Below are 19,089 nucleotides of genomic sequence, written 5' to 3'. Positions count from 1 at the left end.
AAAATTGCATTAGGCACATGCCATGATTTTAAGTATAAGAGTAGCTGTTAGGAACAAATGCCTTTTATAGTAATTACATTTTTGTGCAACAAAGAGATGGAGGGACTTTGTTTACCCAATTCAAAATGCGAGTTATAGTATTCTACGCAAAAGTACAAATACTGGGGATGAAGTGTTGCCAGACCTGCTAAAAATGCATATAGAATGATGTGATTAACAGTGTATGTTTAGTTTTCAAGGAATTAAATATTTAGCACATTCACTAACTAATTGTCCTTCCACTATGGATAGGGTTGCAATCAAGGGAAAAGAAGGTACCCATTCCATATATTAAAGAATTGAACCATATTTCACAATATATACAAATACTAAATCATGTTGTACACCTGGAACTAATATAATGTTAATTGTCAACTATACTTCAATTTAAAAAAAGAATTGAAGTGTAGAAAATGGAATGAATGAATCGCTTTAGACCAAGTAGTGTCCACTTCAGGAGCACAGACCCCTGTACTGTTAGTCTGCCAGTCCCAGCGTGTAACTCCGGGTCTCAAGATCATATTTGCATTCTGTCCAGTAGGAAGAAGCACACTCCTGCCCTTTAAAAACAAACAAACAAACAAACAGAAGAGACACCTTATTGGGATGTAATACACGTATCTTATAATGTACCCATTCAAAGTTTTTAGTGTATTCACAGGATTGTGCAACCGTCACCTCAACCTAACTTTAGGACGTTTTCATTCCTTCTAAAGGAAACTCCTCACCTAGAAGCGGTCATTCTCCACCCCCAGTTCCAGGCAACCACCAACCACAAATCTGCGATCTACTTATAGATGTACCTATTCTGGACATTTCAGCTGAGGAGAATCACACAACGTGTGGTCTTCTGTGACTAGAGTCTTGTCTTTTTTATTTATTTATTAAAAGAATTGTTTTCTTATATTGCTTCTAGAGAGAGGGGAAGGGAAAAAGAAAAAGAAGGAAAGAAACATTGAACCGTTGCCTCTGGCATAAGCTCCAGCCCCCCAAGAGGGGACCAAACTCACAACCCAGGCATGTGCCCTGACAGGGAATTGAACCCTCCACGTCTCAGTTTGTGGGAAGATGCGTAACCACCTGACCCACCTCAGCCAGGGCTACTGTCTTTTCACTTCATGTTTTCAAGTTTTATCCATGTCCTTTTTATTGTTGAGTAATAGTCATCGTATGGAAATACCTACCACCCTTGCTTATCTGTCAACTGATGGGTATTTGGGTTTCCACATTTGGGGTTGTCATAAATAATGTTGCTATGAACATTTTTGTTTCACTTTTTGTGTGAACATGTTTTTGTTTCTCTAGAATATATACTTAGGAGTGGTATTGCTGGGTCATATGCTAATTCCATGTTTAATTTTTTGAAGAACTGCCAGTTTTCCAAAGTGCCCTACTTTACATGCGCACCAGCAGTAATGTATGATTCCTTCACATCCTCCCTAACACTTGTTGTCTGTCTTTTTAAGTATAGCCATCCATCTGGAGTGGTATCTTGAAGCTTTATATTTTCCTAATGACAGCATTTTCTTATGTCTATATTTGGGGAAATATCTATTGAAACCCTTTGCCCATTTCTAAATTCGGTTGTCTTATTATTGAGTTGGAAGAGCTCTTTATTTTGTCCAATAGAAGTCCTTCTGGTTTGCAAATATTCCACTTCGTGAGTTGTCTTTTGACTTGTTAGTTGGCTTGCAGCACAAAGTTTTCCCTCTCGATGTAGTCCCTTTGGTCTTGTGGTCTCCTTTGTGAACAACAGTCGTGTAACCCATGACTGTGAAGATTTGCTGCTGGTTTCTTCCAAGAGTTTTCTAGTTTTAGCCTTTAGATTTAGGGCAATGATATATTTTCCATGTAAGTTTCGTGTCTGATGGAACGCCTCTTTAAGGACCTTCCTGGGAAATTGAACACATCAATCTGCTTTTGATTCCTGCCCAGAACTTAGGGGGCCACGCCCATGCTCCGTAGGAGGCTGGAAAATGTATATTGCGGGCGTCGGATGCCAGTTTTAGCAGTTTGCAAGCCTATTCAGCCATAATCTTAATCCAAGCAAGTCAATTCTGTTGCTTTGTTTTTCAAATAAACTGATCTGCAGACTTTTCACCCAGAAGGATTCAGTGTAGCGCGGGAACTGCACTGGTTCCCACTCCCCAGGGACTTACCGGTCTCTCCCCCAGTGAATTTGAGCTCTAGGTATTTTTCCCTTTGGGGAAAAGAAACCTTCACAGCTTCCCGGTTCTCGCCTTTGCAGCGGCCCACCCCCAGACGCGCCCTCTGGGCCAGGGAGCCGCCCTCTCAGCGGGCAGATGACAAGGGGGCCCCGGGCGCGGGTGCCGCAGCTGCGTGCGATGGCGGCGTCCGCTGGAGGGACCCAGGCCCCTGCAGACGAGGTGCCCGAGCCCCAACGGGAAGCGCACAGCCTGGAGCCCGGCTCGGTGAGCGCAACACCCGCCCCTCCCCCTCAAAGGCGCCACAGGGGAGCTAGGAGTAGCCCGACGGAGAGGGGAGTGTGCGGGCAGGGACAGAGGGGTCCCAGGCACCTTGAGGGAGCCTGATCGCAGCCCTGTGTCCGGCCGGGGGCAACCTTGCCGGGTCCTCCGCCTGAACTGCCCCTAGTGGGGCTTGACACCTGAGAGTCCAGAGGCTGAGGATACTCGCGAGCCCCAAAGAGAACAAGGGCATGAGAAACTGAGTCCCGGGCAAGTGAGCAACTGGCTGGATTCCTCAACTAGTCAGGCAGGACCAGGGCCTGGCTCCGGTCTCCCGATTCCCGTTCCAGGGCCCTCCGCCGCCAGCCTCCAGATCTCCCCGGTAGACCCTGCAGTTGTGCCTGGCGAAGGCAGCCTTCCTTCCCCAGCCCCCGGCCGGCGTGCGGGCTCAGCCGCCTTCTCAAACCCTGGTCTTGTCCAGGCGCCAGGCTGTCCTTTGGGAGACTGTCTTCCAGAGATGTCCTTCCTGGCCACCAGGCCCCAGAGTGGTGTTAGAGGGCAGGTGGGATCCTAGGGGTGATGGTGCTGGGACTCACGCCACAAGGGTGGGCCTGTTGGAGGTCGTGTTGCTGAATGTAAAATCCACGCCTGCTCCAAGCGCACGCCCGCATTGTCTGTGGCTTCACTTGGCCACCCCCTCGATTTCCGATGCCTCCGCTGCTCAGGCACCTCAGAGCAAAGGACTGTGGCCCCCAAGAAAGAAATTTCAATACAGAGGCTCCCTGAGGACCCTCGTTTTCCAGTGCAATTTAGAAATTCAGGGTGAGATGAATGAATTGCAAGAGGGAAAACTAACATTGCCAATGAAGCGCCACCAGCATTTAATTCTCTTAACAACCCTATGAGGCTGTAGTATCTCCATTTAACATGTGAGGAAACTGAGGCAGCCACATCAAGTAGCTTGTCCGGGGTCACACAGTTGAAAATGGCAAACGCGGAATTTGAATCCAAGTGTGTCTAATGCTAAAACTTGTGCTCAGCTAAGTGTGAATGGCTTATGATTCAAGTACATAAAACCATCAAGATTCCAAGATCATATCATAGACCTAGGTTTAGCTGGATTTTTTTCCCCCTCTATCTTTCAAGTGCCTTCTGTGTGCCAGAAACTTGCTAGGCATATTTAGGGGGAAACAAGAATCCAATTATAGGTTGGTGCAGGAGGGCTATCCTGGTGGATTCTGCCTTTTTTTAAAAGTTTTCTAGAAGTTAAAATAATGTTCACCCCATGTCTGAAAAGGAGACCACATCCTGCTTCGTGTATGGTTTTCTTCTGTGGGTAGGAAGAGTGTGCAAAGGATATGATAAACTCTTATCTGGAAAGCCCTTCCCTTCAAAAGAGACCATCTGGGTGTCCTGCAAGATACCAAAAGGGGTGAAGCCACAGTCCTCCCCACTCCCCGACCCATCCCCAAGCAAAGATGAGAATGAAGAACTCCCAGCATCTTTCAGAGAAAGGGCACTTTACATGGTGTCTTCATGGCACTTATTCTTTCAACAACTATGTACCGAACATTAGTATATATCAAGCATTGTTCCTAGGCACTGGGGACACGTGGTGGTGAGTAGGTCGTGCTCTCAGAGAATACATATTTTGATGAAGAGAGGCAGGAAATAAATAAGAGCATATCAGTTAGTAAGCACAATTGAAAAAGAGACTACGGTGGCCAGGGAAGGCCACTCTGAGGAGAAAACATTTAGGCTTCAACTTGAAGGACAAGGAGTCAGCTCTGCAAGGATTGGAGGAAGAGCCTCTCAGACAGAAGGATTGGGAAGTGCAAAGGCCCTGAGGTAGCAATAGACTTGGTCATTTTGAGGAATAGGAATGAGGATCGCGTGGTTGAGAAGAACTATCTGAGAGGTGGGAAACAGGATGGGGATGGGCTGGGTGGGCTGTTGTAGGCTGTATGGTGAGGACTTGGAGGCTTTTTTGTTTGTTTTTGATTTTTAGAGAGAGGAAGAAAGAGGGAGAAGGGGAAAGAGAAACACTGACTTGCTGTTCCACTTATTTATGCAGTCGTTGCTTGATTTGCATATGTGCCCTGCCCGGGTATTGAACCTGGAGCCTTGGTGTACTGGGACAACACTAACCAACTAAGCTACCCAGCCAGGGCAGGACTTGGAGCTTTACTCAGAGTTTCCTGGCAAGCTGTGGGAGGGTTTCAGGCAGAGAGGAGACACAATCTAGTTGTTCAGAAAAGATCTCTTTGGCTGCTGGGTGGACAATGGAGAGTAGGGGCTGAGGGCAGAAGCAGGGGAGCCACTTAGGAGGTTCCCATGCACAGATTAGACCGGGGGACTGGGAAAGGGGAAGCAAGGGTGACGGCCAGGTCTGCGGCCTGAGCTGCTGAGTGGACACTGGGGTCACTTAATGCAAGGGGGACAACAGAGTTAGGAGTTGGTTGAAACAATGGGATGGAAATCAAGCTGTGACCATGCTGAGCTGAAATGCCTTAGTCAACCACACAGGGTAGTGGGTAGGCAGTCAAATATATGAACCTGGAATCCACTGGGTAGCTTAGGGCTTGTGAGATATGTATACATGCACATACGTTTGGGATCATAAACATTGCTTCATTTCAGTGGCGGGCTGCTAAACAGTCTCTCAGGGGTTGGGGGTGGGGAGAGGGCAGCCTCTGATTTGTAACGTTTGCTGATTTCAGTGGTGTCAAGTCTCACCGTGGCTGGTTTCAGGCTGCTAGTCATTCAGCAACTGGCCAGGAAAGTCCTGAACGTTGAACAACCTGCTCCCGGAGCCACTGCCCCATTTGCTCATGGAAAGGGCCCTGTGAAGGCCTCCCCGGTGGGGCTCGGGTGCTTGGGTGTCAGCCCAAAAGCAGAAGGTCCCTGGCTACGTTCCTCCCAGGGCACTTACCAGAGGCGACCTATTGATGTTCCTTCCCCTCTAAGAACAAATTTTTAAAAAATCTTAAAAATGAAAACCCAACCCTGTGAGGTTGGCAGGACTTTTCCAGTCGAAGGCTTAGAGGGAGAACGTGGTTATTCAAGGTCACACAGGGACATGGTGGCGAAGTCGGGGGTCCCCTGACCCCTAGCTCGCTCAGGCTTGCTGACTCAGGAAACACTGAAGCAGGAAGCACTGAGGGGAAATATAGGGAAGAACTTCCCCGTGGAAAAGCTTAGAGGTCATGTTTTAGGATTTTTTTTTCTGTCTCACTTCCCTTTAAGATGATTTGGGGCAAATTAGGACTGAGAGTTTGCAGGGAAAGCCTCAAGACCTAGGGACTTCAGGATGCTGACGGAAGCCGGGGGGGTGTGGGGAGCTGCTGTGTGTCTGTGAGGGTGGGCTCAGCTCCTATGTCTCCCCCAGGACAGCAGAGCTGGTCGCCTCTCATTCTGTACGAAGTTGTGCTATGGCATCGGCGGGGTCCCCAACCAGGTGGCCTCCAGCGCCACTGCCTTTTACCTGCAGCTCTTCCTGCTAGATGTGGCACAGGTAAGTGTGAGCATCAGCCCAGGACCCCCTATTGACATCTTCCTTGGCCTCTGGTCCTTCCACCCCCACCATCCTTCTCAGGACTTTTGACCTAAGCTGTTGAGGGCAACCGCCTCAAGGCTGTTTATTGCAGCCTGTTTGTAGTGGAAAATGGGAAGCAATGTGAATACCCAACAATGTAGAAGCAGCTGGGTATTGACTTGTACTAGCTCCATATAATGGACAATTATGTAGCCATTGAAAGAATGTGTTAGGCCTACACTGGTTGATTTGGAGGGATTTCCATGATGCTCTGTCAAGTGGGAAAAGTTAGTTTTAGAGGAGAGTATGTAAAATGATCCCATTTTAGTAAAACAAAGGCATGCCCCACACATGTATGTACTTGGGTATAGTATTTGTGTATGAGTCAGTACATGATTAAAAATGAGCATGGAGAAAATGTACAGAAAATCACACCAGGCTGGTCATGTTGGCTCTATGAAGGAATGGTGGAGGCTAGAGAGTAAGCTAAAAAGAAAATATTAGTAAGGTATTAATGATTTTTTAAATGACACCGATATGGTTGTTTTTATATAAGATTATAAATTGCAAATGTACATACATGCATGAAAGGATGATCACCAAAATGCTTCTGAAAGTTGTCTCATGATGGCGGGATTTCAGACGAGCTTTGCTCAATATTTTTCTGTACTGTTGGAATGTTTTTATAGTGAGTCTTATCATTTCTGTAATCAGAAAATCAATAAAACATTTTCATCATGAGACAAAACGTCTGTGACTGTCAACCTGGCTGCAGCCGTCTTGCACTGGGCCACCTCAGATGAGGGTCCCTTGTGTCTTCTCCAGAAGGGACTGGGCATGAGTAGCAGTGGCACTGTGCCAGGGTGTGGCCGTCAGCTCCCTCCCCCACCCCTTTCTTCACTAGTGCAGATGTGCCCTGAGAGCCTTTGAGATCAGAGTCCTTGGGAGGAGGACCGAGGGGGACCTTCACCCCCGGCCTCTGGCCCCCGCCAGGTGGCCAGCTCACCCTCCTGGGACAACCTCTCCAACTCTGCCAGCCCTTGGCTCTCTCCTCCCCTGTCCGTTGCAGATCCCCGCTGCCCAGGTGTCACTTGTCCTGTTTGGAGGGAAGGTGTCGGGGGCAGCTGCTGACCCAGTGGCTGGGTTCCTCATCAACAGAAGCAGGAGGACAGGGTCTGGCCGACTCATGCCCTGGTGAGCAGCCCCATAGTCCTTAAGGTCTGGCGCCACTCATAGCCTGAGGTCACTGTGTTTGTCACAGCCCTGCTTCTTAGTGTTTGTCACAGCCCTATGGATGGTTAGAGGACAAAAAGAGACACAGGCGATGGGACCAGCTGTAGGTGACAGTACCAGACTGGGTCCAACTGAGTCAGGCAGGAGTTCAGAGACATCCTCAGAGACTTTCCCTCACCAGATGGCTCTGGGCTGGACCAAGCCTCCAAGGCTCCCAGGCCTGGCCCGGAGGTCTCTGCGTGGCCAGAGTGGGCCGGAGACCATGGATGGTCTCACAGGGCAAGTACAACTCTTGTGCCCCAGGATCCTTGTTACAAGGAATGGTACCACCAAGCACCAAGCTCCTGCCCTAGCCAGAGTCCCAGCTGCGACCCCTGGCTACTTCCATGCTCCATTAGCCCTCCACGTCCACAGCTCCCACCAAGTCTTGCTCACGCCCAGAAGGGTGAGCTTGCTCCAGGCCCGCCCATCTGTGGCCCCGGTCCTGGTGCTGTGGCCATTCTACCTCCACTGTGTCCCCGCAGGGTGCTGGGCTGCACACCCTTCATCGCCTTGGCCTACTTCTTCCTCTGGTTCCTGCCCCCCTTCACCAGCCTTCGAGGACTTTGGTACATGACCTTCTACTGCCTATTCCAGGCCCTGGCCACGGTAAGCAGGTGGCCCCCCTTCCTGGGCCTGGACCCCTGGAATCCAATCGCTGGGCAGTGGCCACTCTGAAGTGTCCGGGCCGGGGGCAAGTGTTCAGGAGGGTCCCACCACTTGCACCGGCTCACCAGTGCCTGGCCATTACCTTTAGCTCTGCCCGCCCACAGGGCTCCCAGCTGGGTGCCCCCTCCTGCCCCTCAGCTCTTGACTCCTGGCTTGAGGGGACCTGTGGGGACTGCCAGCCTGGCCCACGGCTGGGCTGGGATAGGTCTTCCACTCTGGCTGTCTGGGCTGAGGGGGGCCCTCTGAACTCCGCCCCCCAGTTCTTCCAGGTGCCCTACACGGCACTCACCATGCTCCTGACCCCCAGCCCCCGGGAGCGGGACTCAGCCACCGCCTATCGTGAGTGCCTGTGCCGGGAGGGAGCGGGGCTGCAGCTGCCAGGGGCCCGGCGCGAGCTGGGTCACCTTAGCGCCCACCATGTCCCAGGGATGACCATGGAGATGGCGGGGACGCTGATGGGAGCCACAGTCCACGGACTCGTCGTGTCCGGCGCCCACAGTCCCCACAGGTGCGAGGACGACATCGAGCTCCTGGGGCCGGTCACCGTCTCCCCCAGCGCAGTGAGTGCCCACGCGGACGCATCCCCCTTCCCACTAGACCCGCTTCAGTGCCACCTGGGTGCCTTCTAAGCACCTCGGGTAGGCCATCTGGAGGGGCGAAGGCAGACCCCAGAGAAGAGGCGGGGAATCCAGCGGTAGGAGGGTTTGATGTCCCTGCAGAGCTCCGGGTAAAGCCCCCGCTGTGACCTCTCCCATCCGGCCCTAATCACCCCCCACCCCCACCCCACGTGTGAAAGGAGAAGGGAAACCGGCAGCAACGGGTCCCCTCAAAGCAGGCCCCTCTTCACCCGTGGGGGCATGCATCTATTTCAGCCATCAAGTTCATCTCTTCCCCTTAGGCAAATGGCACCGCCGTCCCCCAGAATCCTAGGCATCACCCTGTACTCCTCCCTTTCTCCTGACCCTCCACTCCATCCTATTACCAAGTCCTGCCCATGTTTCGAGACAAACCCCTTTGCATGCACTGCCCGTGCTGGCCTCTGCCTCCACAAGCTTCCTCCCTTCCCCGTCTGCCTCTGCGTGGGGCTGGAGCCCAGGGTGGCAGCGGCCTTGAGTGGGGGGCGGCGGAGGCCAGGACCGGCCTGGTGCCAAGAAGCAGGGGGCGAGAGGCTGAGAACCCACCCCCAGAAGTTCAACAGTGTTCAGGTGCCTCTTGGTAGTTTCCTCGATTTCACTTACAAAACACAAATTCACAGATAAAATCACCTAGAATTTCAAGACAGTGGCAGCAGAGTGTTAACCCCCAAGGGCAGGGCCCTGAACGCGGGGCCCTGTGCTGTTGTGCAGGACCCATCCCTGCCCCCCTCCCTCTCTGCTCCCTGCCCAGAGGCAGCCTCCACCTGGAATTGGGCGACTTGCTCCCATGCATGTCTGTATATGACAGGTAGCGTGCTCGCACTCACTCGCTCGCTCGCTCTCCCTTCTTACATTTATCTGCGTCACTGTGGATCACACGGTAACTTCCTGCTCCTGGACCTGTCTTTCTCCTACACTCCAAGCCCCTCGTGTGGATGCACAGGTGTCACTTATTCATCACTGTAACCTCCGGGTCCAGCATATAGAAATCAGCAACAACGAATATTTGTTTTAATCAATGCGAGAGGGGGGCAGGGGGAGAGAGAGAGAACTCGGGCCCTCGGAGCCTTGGAGCCCGGGTGGCACGGATGCAGGCAGCGGCACAGGGGGACCATCATGGGGACACAGGAGGAGTCCCCAGTATTGTTGGACTTGGGCTGAGGGTCTCTCTGCTCCCACTGGGAGGCACTCCTGCCCTGCCCCTGCATGTCCTCACCTCTACGGGTTGGGGACATCACCCCCATCCCAGTTCTGTCCTGTTCCACAGACTTGTCTCTACTCCGTTGCAGCCGCCGTGGTTGCTGTGACTTATCCTGTTTGCAGTGGTTTCCTCCACCTGGGGGTGAAGGAGAGACCAGGTACAGAGGTGGAGGCAGGATGTGGGAAGCAGAAAGCAGCTGGGGGCAGGGCTCTCCCTGGACACAGGTTTTGGTTTGGAACTCTGCCCAGTTGAGACACCGCCTTCCTGTGTTGCAGACCCCTCTGCCCCAGCCTCCAGCCAGGGCATGGGCTTCCTGGCTGGGCTGGGCCTCACTGTCCGGCACCCGCCCTACCTGAAGCTGGTGATCTCCTTCCTGTTCATCTCAGCAGCCATTCAGGTACTCTGGCCAGGCCAGTCCCCACTGGCTCGCCTCCAGCCATGCTGAACTTGCATGAGTTCAGGTTCAGCCTCTTGTCCTCACTGGGGGATGAGGCTTGAGTTTTAACAGGGAGTGACCAGGGGCTGGCACATGGCTCAGAGAGCCTGATGCTGGGAGGAGAGAGATCTTGATAGAGCTGGTGGGATTGAGGAGGGCCAGGGAAGAAGAGTCTGGGGTGGCAAAGTTCGCTCAGCTTTCGTTGTGCAAGGGCCAGGGTAGACTAGCAATGGTCAGGGATAAGCATCCCTTGTGGGGGCAGGGACTGCAGGGTGGCGGCAGCAACCAGAGTTCAAGGTCCCAAAAGGGAGGCCAGAATGGAGACCCAGGACTTGCTCTTGACTTCTGAGGTCCTGCCAAGTCCCTGTACACAGCCACTTCCTGTCAACCTCCTCAGGTGGAGCAGAGCTACCTGGTCCTGTTCTGTACACATGCCTCCCGGCTACATGACCACGTCCAGAGCCTGGTGCTAACTATCCTGGTGAGAGGACCCGGGGTGACAGGGCCAAGGTTACTTGGGAGCCTGAGCTGGGGACATGTATGGTCCTTGACATGACATGTGTGGCCAGAGTTCTGGGGGTCAACATGCTGGACTCAGCTGCGGTCTTAGTCCCCCGCCTCCCAGCAGTGGGTGGAATTGGGGCCAGGTTCATAAAGTTCATAGCCTCTGGTTCTAAGCAGGGGTCAAGGTCGAGGTTGGGCATCCCACCTAAAGGCCAGGGCTTGGAGAACCTGGGCAGGGGCGCTGGCAGCTCGGCCGGGCTGTGACGCTTCTGTCGGCTCACAGGTCTCGGCTGTCCTGAGCACCCCACTGTGGGAGTGGGTTCTACAGCGATTTGGGAAGAGGATGTCAGCCTTCGGGATCTGTGTGAGTGGGGCAGGAAGCAAGGCTTGGGCTGGGCTGGCGGAGGTCGGCCTTGGGGCCTGAGCCTCCCGGGGGCCGGCCCAGCAGATCTGTAGTCACTTGCGTCTTCAGTGCCCGGCACAGGACCAGGCACAGAGTCATTGGTAACAACCGGTGAGCAAGTGCAGGAAAGAGCAAGCGGGGACAGGTAGAGGGAGCAGCGAGTGTGTCTGTCTCCCCAGGTGATGGTGCCTTTTGCAATCCTGTTGGCTGTTGTGCCCACAGCACCCGTGGCGTATGTTGTGGCCTTGGTATCTGGCATGAGCATCGCCGTGTCGCTGCTGCTACCCTGGTAGGCTGGGCGAGGGGAAGGGAATGTGGGAGCTTCAGGTCCTTCCTCATGGGTCTGCCCCACTGTGTGTCAACCTGCTGGCCCAGGCCCCTGGCGCCCAGCCTGTGCTCGGGAGCTGCGCCCCCATTCGCAGGGGATGGAGGCCCTCAGCTCTGTCCCGGAGCCCTCCTTAAGGGCACCAGACAGCAGGAAGGGCGGGGGCGGGGCGGTGGAATACAGGCACACATATTGCGTGGCTCTCTGTGGGCCGGTTCTGGTCTTGGGCAGCGGAGACTCAGGGATGACTCTGACTTGGTCTCTGTACCCAGAGAGTTTGCTGGTTGGTGGCTGCCAAGGGGATAAAAGGGATAACACTGCAGCCCCCTCCCCCGCAGGTCCATGCTTCCAGACGTGGTGGACGACTTCCAGCTGCAGCACCAGCACGGCCCAGGCATGGAGACCATCTTCTACTCCTCCTATGTCTTCTTCACTAAGCTTTCGGGCGCAGGGGCCCTGGGCATCTCCACGCTCAGTCTGGAGTGAGTCCCAGAGTCGGGCTGCGCCCGAGGCACAAGGACTAGTGGGGCAGGAGGAGGGCAGGGTCCCCCACCCCAGCCAGCCAGGGGAGCATGCTCTAGTCTTTGGAGAATGTGGGGGAATCACCTGCCCCAGGTTCCACTGGGAATGTGACTGAAAGGGGCCTTTCTTGAGGCGTTACCCCATCTGAAGCCTCAGCCCCCCCCCCCCATTCTCAGTTCTCTCTGAACTCCTCCCTGACCAGCCCATTCCCTCAACACTCCCGTCTACGATGGGTAGGCTGATCTGGCCAAGAAATGGATCCCAGTTTCAGGGTGGTGTGGAGGTGGGGAACTGGGACCGCTCCCCCAGGGAGCCAGGCTTGGGAAGGTCTGAGCTAGATGCCTGGGACTGTTCCCCAGGTTTGCGGGGTACGTGGCGGGAGCCTGCAAGCAGACGGAGCAGGTGGTGGTGACCCTCAAGGTCCTCATCGGTGCTGTGCCCACCTGCATGATCCTCACCGGCCTTTGCATCCTCATGGTCAGCCCCACACCAAAGGTGCCAAGCCAGGACGCCTCCCGCCAGCTGAGCCTTCGGAGGTGGGCACCCCCCACACACGGGTACACACAGCAGGCCCACCCACACCCAGGGAGGCACACGGGCGTGTGTCTCAGTCCGAGGGTCTCCAGGCAGGACTCACACCCTGAACGGTCCCGCCTTTGGAGACTCTTGCCTTAGCTTCAGTGACGCCATCTTCTGGATTTTCTGCTGCTACCCTGGTCACCCCGCCCAGTCTCTCCTTCCTTTGATAACCTGCTGGATGGTGGCAGGGGAGGGCGTCCTTGTCCACCGGTTCCTTTCGCTCTCCATAATCCCAGGCACCTCATCTGCTTGCTTGCCCTGGAGAACCTCTTGAGCTTGGTGACTCCCATAGCTGTCCCCCTCTCCACCCTACACCCCCATACTCCCTTCCAGTTCCAGACCTACACGTCTGGCTCTCATTTGGACATCGCCTCCTGATGTCCCACAACCACGGCTATCGGTCTTAGTGAGCCCCAAATGGAATTCACCTTTTTGTCCCAATCGGCTCCACTACCCTCGAGCCTGGGAGCCGGAACTGGGGACCCATCATCTTCCACTCCTCCCCCTCCAGGCCGCGCTGACAGCTCGCTGAGCCTGTCCCTCCTGCTCCCAGAGCGTGGAGTCTGCTGCCGGGGCCATCTGCTCACTGTCTGGCTTCCCCAGTAGACTGTGAGGGCCTGGAAGGCTAGAGCTGCGTTGACTCATTCTTACGTCCTAGGAGCCCAGCACAGAGTGAGGCCGCAGCAGGCATGCAGCGACAACACGGTCCCGCAGGCTTTCACGAGCACATGTCCATGTTTTTGCAGATGCTCATGCATTTAACAAATATGAGCACATATGCACGCAGAGGACTGCACAGGGGAAGCAAAAGTACATCATCACCAGGCCCTCACTGCTCGATGTGGCCGGTCGCAGGCTCCAGCTGAACAGCGCTGGCGCCGTGCGTTACACTCAGGGAGCGACACACGGGTGGGGAACTGCTTGACGGGACTTGGGGAAACAGGCTTGTGGCTCTGTTCACAGGGTGGTGGAAGGGAGGGCTTGCTAGGGAGACAGGGAACAGCCACTGACACTCCCACCAGGGCCTGTGGCAGGGCAACGGCCCCGCCCCTCCCTCACCCTCTGGCTTCCTTCCCTCCCTACAGGAGGACCAGTTACAGCCTGGCATGAAGCCTGAGACTTCGAGAGCTGGAACAGCAGGAGGCAGCATCCTCTGGGCTCGAAGTCCCCCCTTCTCTCGGTCATTTATAACCGCTCCCACGCAGCTTACACATGACCTTTTCCCTGGGACGTGGAGTCTCCAATGACCTCTCCAGAAGGGACTGGCCTGGGTTCCACCTGTCATTTCTTGCCCGTTGATCACAGAGCACTTCAGATAAACCTGTGCCCCTGACCACCCAGCCGCGGGCGACATTTGACCTGGAAAGCATCCCAATAGCAGCTTGTCCTGAAGAAAACAAGCCCTCACCGGCCTGGCCTGCAGACTCCCCCTGGGAACACCTGGCCCAACCTGCTGTGACAGGACACAGGGACAGCCCTCTTGTTCCCGCCATCTCCAGTGGACACGTGACAGAGAGAGTGACAGACACCCCAGGAATGGGCAGTGTGGGAGCAGATGGATATGCTGGGGATGTTCAGTTAGGAGACACAGATGCAGTGAGGCCAACAGACCCCAGGGAGCACAAATGGGGATGGTGGGGGGGGGGGAGAAGACCGAGCACTTTTCCCTTTGTTCAGACAGGTTGATGACACTAGAGGTGGACACAGATGGATATCGAGCCACCAAAGATCAATTATTTTTAGGAACTTATTTTTGTGGAAATATTTTTCTGAACTTTTATGTTATAAAAAGTATAGGGACCACAGCCTTCTAGAGGCTGTATCTGGGGAAGAAAGATCCACCAAGGTTTAATTTTTTTCAGAAAAAAAGCCCAAATTAGCCTTGGCTGGTGTGGCTCAGTAGATTGAGCACCAGCCTGCGGACCAAAAGGTTGTTGGTCTGATTCCTGGTCGGGGCACATGCCTGGGTTGCAGGCCAGATCCCCACTTGGGGGCGTGCAGGAGGCAGCCAATCAATGTTTATCTTGTACATTGATGTTTTTCTCCCTTTCCTCTCTTCCACTGCTCTATAATATAAATATTTTTTAAAAAACAAATTAAAGGGCTTATCTTCTACTGAGTCTATAAAATGTGATGGCGCCAGCCCGTGATCATCCTCCCTGCTGGGAAACTCTCACCCCAAAGAGGGAAGGGAGGGTGCCTTATGTCACTGAACCTCGCTGTGTCCCCAACTCTGCATTTCCTCAGACTGGAGACACCATGTGAGACAGGGTTCCTTCTTTCCTTTGGAAGAGACAGACAGTTGAGACTCTAGAGTAGCAGGCTGCAGTGGCTCCTGTGGGCTGGGCTTACAGAGTGGCTGGGACTGTGCCCAGCAACTCCTCCTCCAGAAGTCGAGACACCTAAAGGGGAGACCAAGAGGTGCAGACTGGCCCTCCTGAGTGTCTTCCTAGCCCCAGCTCTGTCCCCTCCATGGGGTCAGCTCTCCTGAGCCCGCCCTCCAGAGCCAGGCTCCTTTCCACTTCCTCTTTGGACCCCTGGCTGCCTCTTAGGTGCAAGACTCGCCCCTAAGGCTGCCAGAGCTCAGACTCTCAGACTCTCAGACTCACGCGTGTACGGCCGCACGCTCCCCGCGCACCGTGGCACGAGAGGGAGCTGGCCTCCCAGTGAGAGTGCAGACTGTGGCCTGGCTTCCTGATGCCGGCCCTCTCGGGCCCTTGTGGCACTGACATGGGTATCTGATCCTCGAGGTCACAGGGCACCAGAGAAAGAGCTGGGCTCGGCGTCTCTCCATTGTCCCTCTGGTTCAGGAAGGGGCTGGCGGGGAGCGCTGCCCACCCCTGCTGTGCACGGGCGCACACACAGAGGACAGTGTCATATAGCACTGGAAAACCACACTGACCATGTGGGGACAATGCCTGGTGAGACACAAGGCAGGGCCACGTTTCTACCATGTCAGGTTGTGTGTGCTTCGGAAACCTGGGCAATGCAAGTTTGTGCCAAACTTTATGTCACCTTTATTTCCCAGGGGCGCAGCCTCACGGAACAGAGCTACACAGTACAGGCAGCAGCAGGGGAAACCTCTGGAGCCCCGGGGTTCAACCTCAGAGGTGAGGACCGCCATGGGCTGGGCAAAAGGTGTCCCACTGAGACAGGATAGTAAGAAACGAGGAGAATTCCTTGATAAGTGGAATAGAAAATCTGAGACAGAGAGCTGAACAAACTGGCCAAGCAGTTTACAGCCAGGTGCAGATGGTCCCCAGGGTGGCAGGAAGTGCCTGGCAGGAGCAAAACTGGGAAAACAGGGACCTCAGCCCCAGGGCAACCCCTCCGCCCTGGAGATAACATCTAGGCTTCAGATGTGCTTCAGCTCCAGGCCCAGAAAAGCAGCAAAACCAGGTGGGCGATGCCAGAACCAACGGCACTGACTAAAGACCCCCTGGCCTGTCACTGACCCATCAGTGGAGACCACGAGAAAGGGCACACCTGGGAACTGATGACTGTGCTACTGCAGCCCTCCCCTGAGAGCTCCCCTAACATTCCACCTGCAAGAGAGAAAAACACAAGACCAAGGACACAGCACCCAAGCTCCCCCTATCGGGGGCAGCCATTCCCTTCTCCTTCCCCACTTCTTTCTTCCCAGGCACGTGTCTCCTAAACTCTTAAGGCAATCCAGCAGCTTACCCCCGGCCTGGACGTGGGCTCGTGCTGTGAAATCTTTCCTGCACCGTCAAGAACCCACACTCTACAGCTGGTCCCAGGCTGACCCGCTCAGGGCCGGGCCCCGGTCTGATAACACTACCATTTCTCCCCACTGCCACTCTATGAAGTGGCTACCATCATGCTCATTTTCAGATGAGGAAACAGGCTTAGAGAGTTTAAGCAACTTGCATGAGGTCAGTTTGTGGTAGAAACGGTCTGGAACCTCAGTCAGCCGGACTCCAAAGCCTGTGGAGAGGCCGGCGCCTCCCACCGCCGGCATCCCTGCCCCTGGCTCTCCGCTCCGGCTCCACTGCAGTCCCCATTACTCGGCCCTCGGACCTGCAGTTCCTTTGCCCACGTCCACGTCCCTCTTCTGACACCCGCCCTTAGAGCCTGTCCTCCTGTTTCAAAGGAAGGGATCTCTCCTTGTCACCAAGGCCAAACCAGAGGCCTGTTGCCGGCCAAGGGCAGCATCATCCTGGCCCCTTTATTCTGCTACCTTGTCCCTCTCCACCTACATGAAAGCAAAGCTGCCTTTCACTTGCTCCAGACACTCAGCCACCAGCATCCCTACCTCTGACTTAGGTCCCATCCATGGAGTCCCCCTGCCAGGCCTCACGGCCTCACAAGATCAGGTGGCTGCTAAACCATCACCTCCCCAGAGAAGCCTTCCCTGCTTTCCTGCTGGTTTGTAGCCAAGCTCTTCCTTCTCCCCCAGCATTTGCTAAGCTCTACCCACTTTTATTTGTAGTTAGTAGGACTCCGTCCATGTACAAGTATGTTTAGCAGTGCCTTGTTTACTGCTTGATATACCCATTAAAATCATGAGGGCAGGGATTTTAGCTTCTATTGCTATGTCTTCGGTGTACATGTTTAATATGAATTAATGGTTGCTGAATGAACAAGTGTTCGTATTGCTCTCATCCTAAAACAAAACAGCCTGTCCTGTTCCCTTAGCTTTCTCTCTCCAAATAAGCTGCGTTACTCGGCCACAACTTGCCAGCCACCACAGCGCGTCTCCTCGTCCGCACCTGCCATTCCCTCCTTACCTGGCATACCCGTCTCTGCCTCCCCGCTGAGAGGCGTGGCAGGGGAACTCCAGCATCGGTGAAAGGGAGATAGGAGTTTGTATGTCGCTTTAATTTTTTATACGTGTGACTGGTCAACGTAGTCAATAAACCTGAGCCTCCGTTTCTTTTCTGAACAAATGTCTACACTGTTGCCTACACCTCAGGGTGGCTGTCGGGTGGAGACTGATACTCATTCCCGAGGGCCGCTCCTTTTCAAACCTCCTCCGTTGGCCTGCAGGGCCCGCCTCCTGCTCTCCTCCCCCACCTGACCATTCACTTTCTTCTGTCTTTTCCTTTGTTGCTCCGCAGTGGCCACAGGCACCCTATGATCTCGTTCACCGTCACCTCCTATACATCCCTCAGTTTCTAGCCCAGAGCCATCTGCTGACCTTCAGATCCACGGACTTGAGACCAGGTGCCACCTGAGTGTTGTCCAGGCAGCATCCCATGGCCATAGTGGAGCTCGTCGCCGCCTCCCCACACCTGTCCGGCCTCCTGCATTTTTGGTAAATTATGTCAGCACCGAACCAGTCACTAAAACCAAAAACGTGGTCTTAGTTTTCTCTCTCTACTCATTCCACCTCCCAACCTTATATACATTGAGTGTGGATTAAGCAACAGAAAGGGCTGCAGCTTGTAAGTTACTATCAAATGGTAGAAGTTATGTGAAACCAGACAGAAAGTTTACAGCAGATAGAACTGCGTGTGGTTCAAAACACACCCTGTGAACCAACAAAGCTGCATGCTAGACGGTGGAGATGTGCACATATGTTTGTGTATTACTATGGCCTCAGTTCAGCTGGGAACTGTTTTCTGTGTGTGCCTACTCTTACTGAAGGACAAAACTGGTGCATAAACAACAGGAAATTCATGTTACACTCTAATTGTTCCCTGATCTAGTGACTGTCTTGGAACAAATTTGTTTTTTCAAAACAAGCATAACAGAACTGAGTGTAGATGTGTGTGGATGTAAACATATAGAAATCCTTCATGGCCACACAAATATTAAAGGAATGAAATATTTTTTAAAATTCCTAAAAAGGAAACACCAGATCCAAGTGATTTTTACCAAGTTGCATCAAACTTTCAATCAAGGATCATCTTATATTATGCAAACTCTTCCAGGGAATAGAAAAAGACAAAGGGAGGGAGGGAGGGAGGGAGGGAGGGAGGGAGGGAGGGAGGGAGGAGGGAGGGGAAGAGAGGAAGAGAGGAAGGAGAGGAAGGAAGGAAGAAAGAAAGAAAGAAAGAAAGAAAGAAAGAAAGAAAGAAAGAAAGAAAGAAAGAAAGAAAGAAAAGAAGAAAAGAAAGAAAAGAAAGAAGAAAAGAAAGAAGAAAGAAAGGAAGGAAGAAAAGAAAGAAAAAGGCACACTTTGCAATTCATTACATCAGGCCAGAATAAGCTTGATACCAAAACCAGACAAGTACAATAAAAAAGAAAGGGAATTCACAGGTTGATCTCGCTCATGAACATAAAAGCAAGAATCCTAAACAAAATATTAGTGAACTGAGTCTAACAACATCTAAAAAATAAACACCATGAACACATTGGGTTTATTCCAAGAATGCAAGGTTTAACATTAGAAAAATCTATTGAGACTTATAATGTTGACAGAATAAAGGAGGAAAAAAGTATAATCTGATACAGAAAGAATAATTTGATAAAAATCTAATATCCATTCAATAATAAAGGTGCTTACAGAATAGGAAAATTTTAAACCTGAAGAAGGATGTCTACTAAAAATCTAATAGCAAGCATCATTCTTAATGG

At 53.1% G+C, this 19,089-nt stretch overlaps 1 protein-coding gene across 1 annotated transcript; it reads left to right on the top strand.

Moving 5' to 3' along the window:
• Positions 1–2,384: 2,384 nt before the first annotated feature.
• MFSD2B (MFSD2 lysolipid transporter B, sphingolipid) lies at positions 2,385–13,656 on the top strand. Its single transcript, XM_054566410.1, has 14 exons — positions 2,385–2,471; positions 5,854–5,979; positions 7,070–7,194; positions 7,758–7,881; positions 8,202–8,280; positions 8,368–8,501; positions 9,844–9,934; positions 10,053–10,174; positions 10,611–10,694; positions 11,001–11,081; positions 11,300–11,409; positions 11,784–11,927; positions 12,327–12,503; positions 13,632–13,656. Exons 1-14 carry the CDS (start codon positions 2,385–2,387, stop codon positions 13,654–13,656), a joined length of 1,509 nt encoding a protein of 502 aa, XP_054422385.1.
• Positions 13,657–19,089: the final 5,433 nt, after the last annotated feature.

Source organism: Pteronotus mesoamericanus, unplaced genomic scaffold, assembly GCF_021234165.1.
Source record: "Pteronotus mesoamericanus isolate MK-2021 breed Mesoamerican mustached bat unplaced genomic scaffold, CSHL_Meso_final contig_101, whole genome shotgun sequence".
In the NCBI taxonomy this organism is placed as follows: domain Eukaryota; kingdom Metazoa; phylum Chordata; class Mammalia; order Chiroptera; family Mormoopidae; genus Pteronotus; species Pteronotus mesoamericanus.
This window is presented reverse-complemented; position numbering and strand designations above follow the sequence as displayed.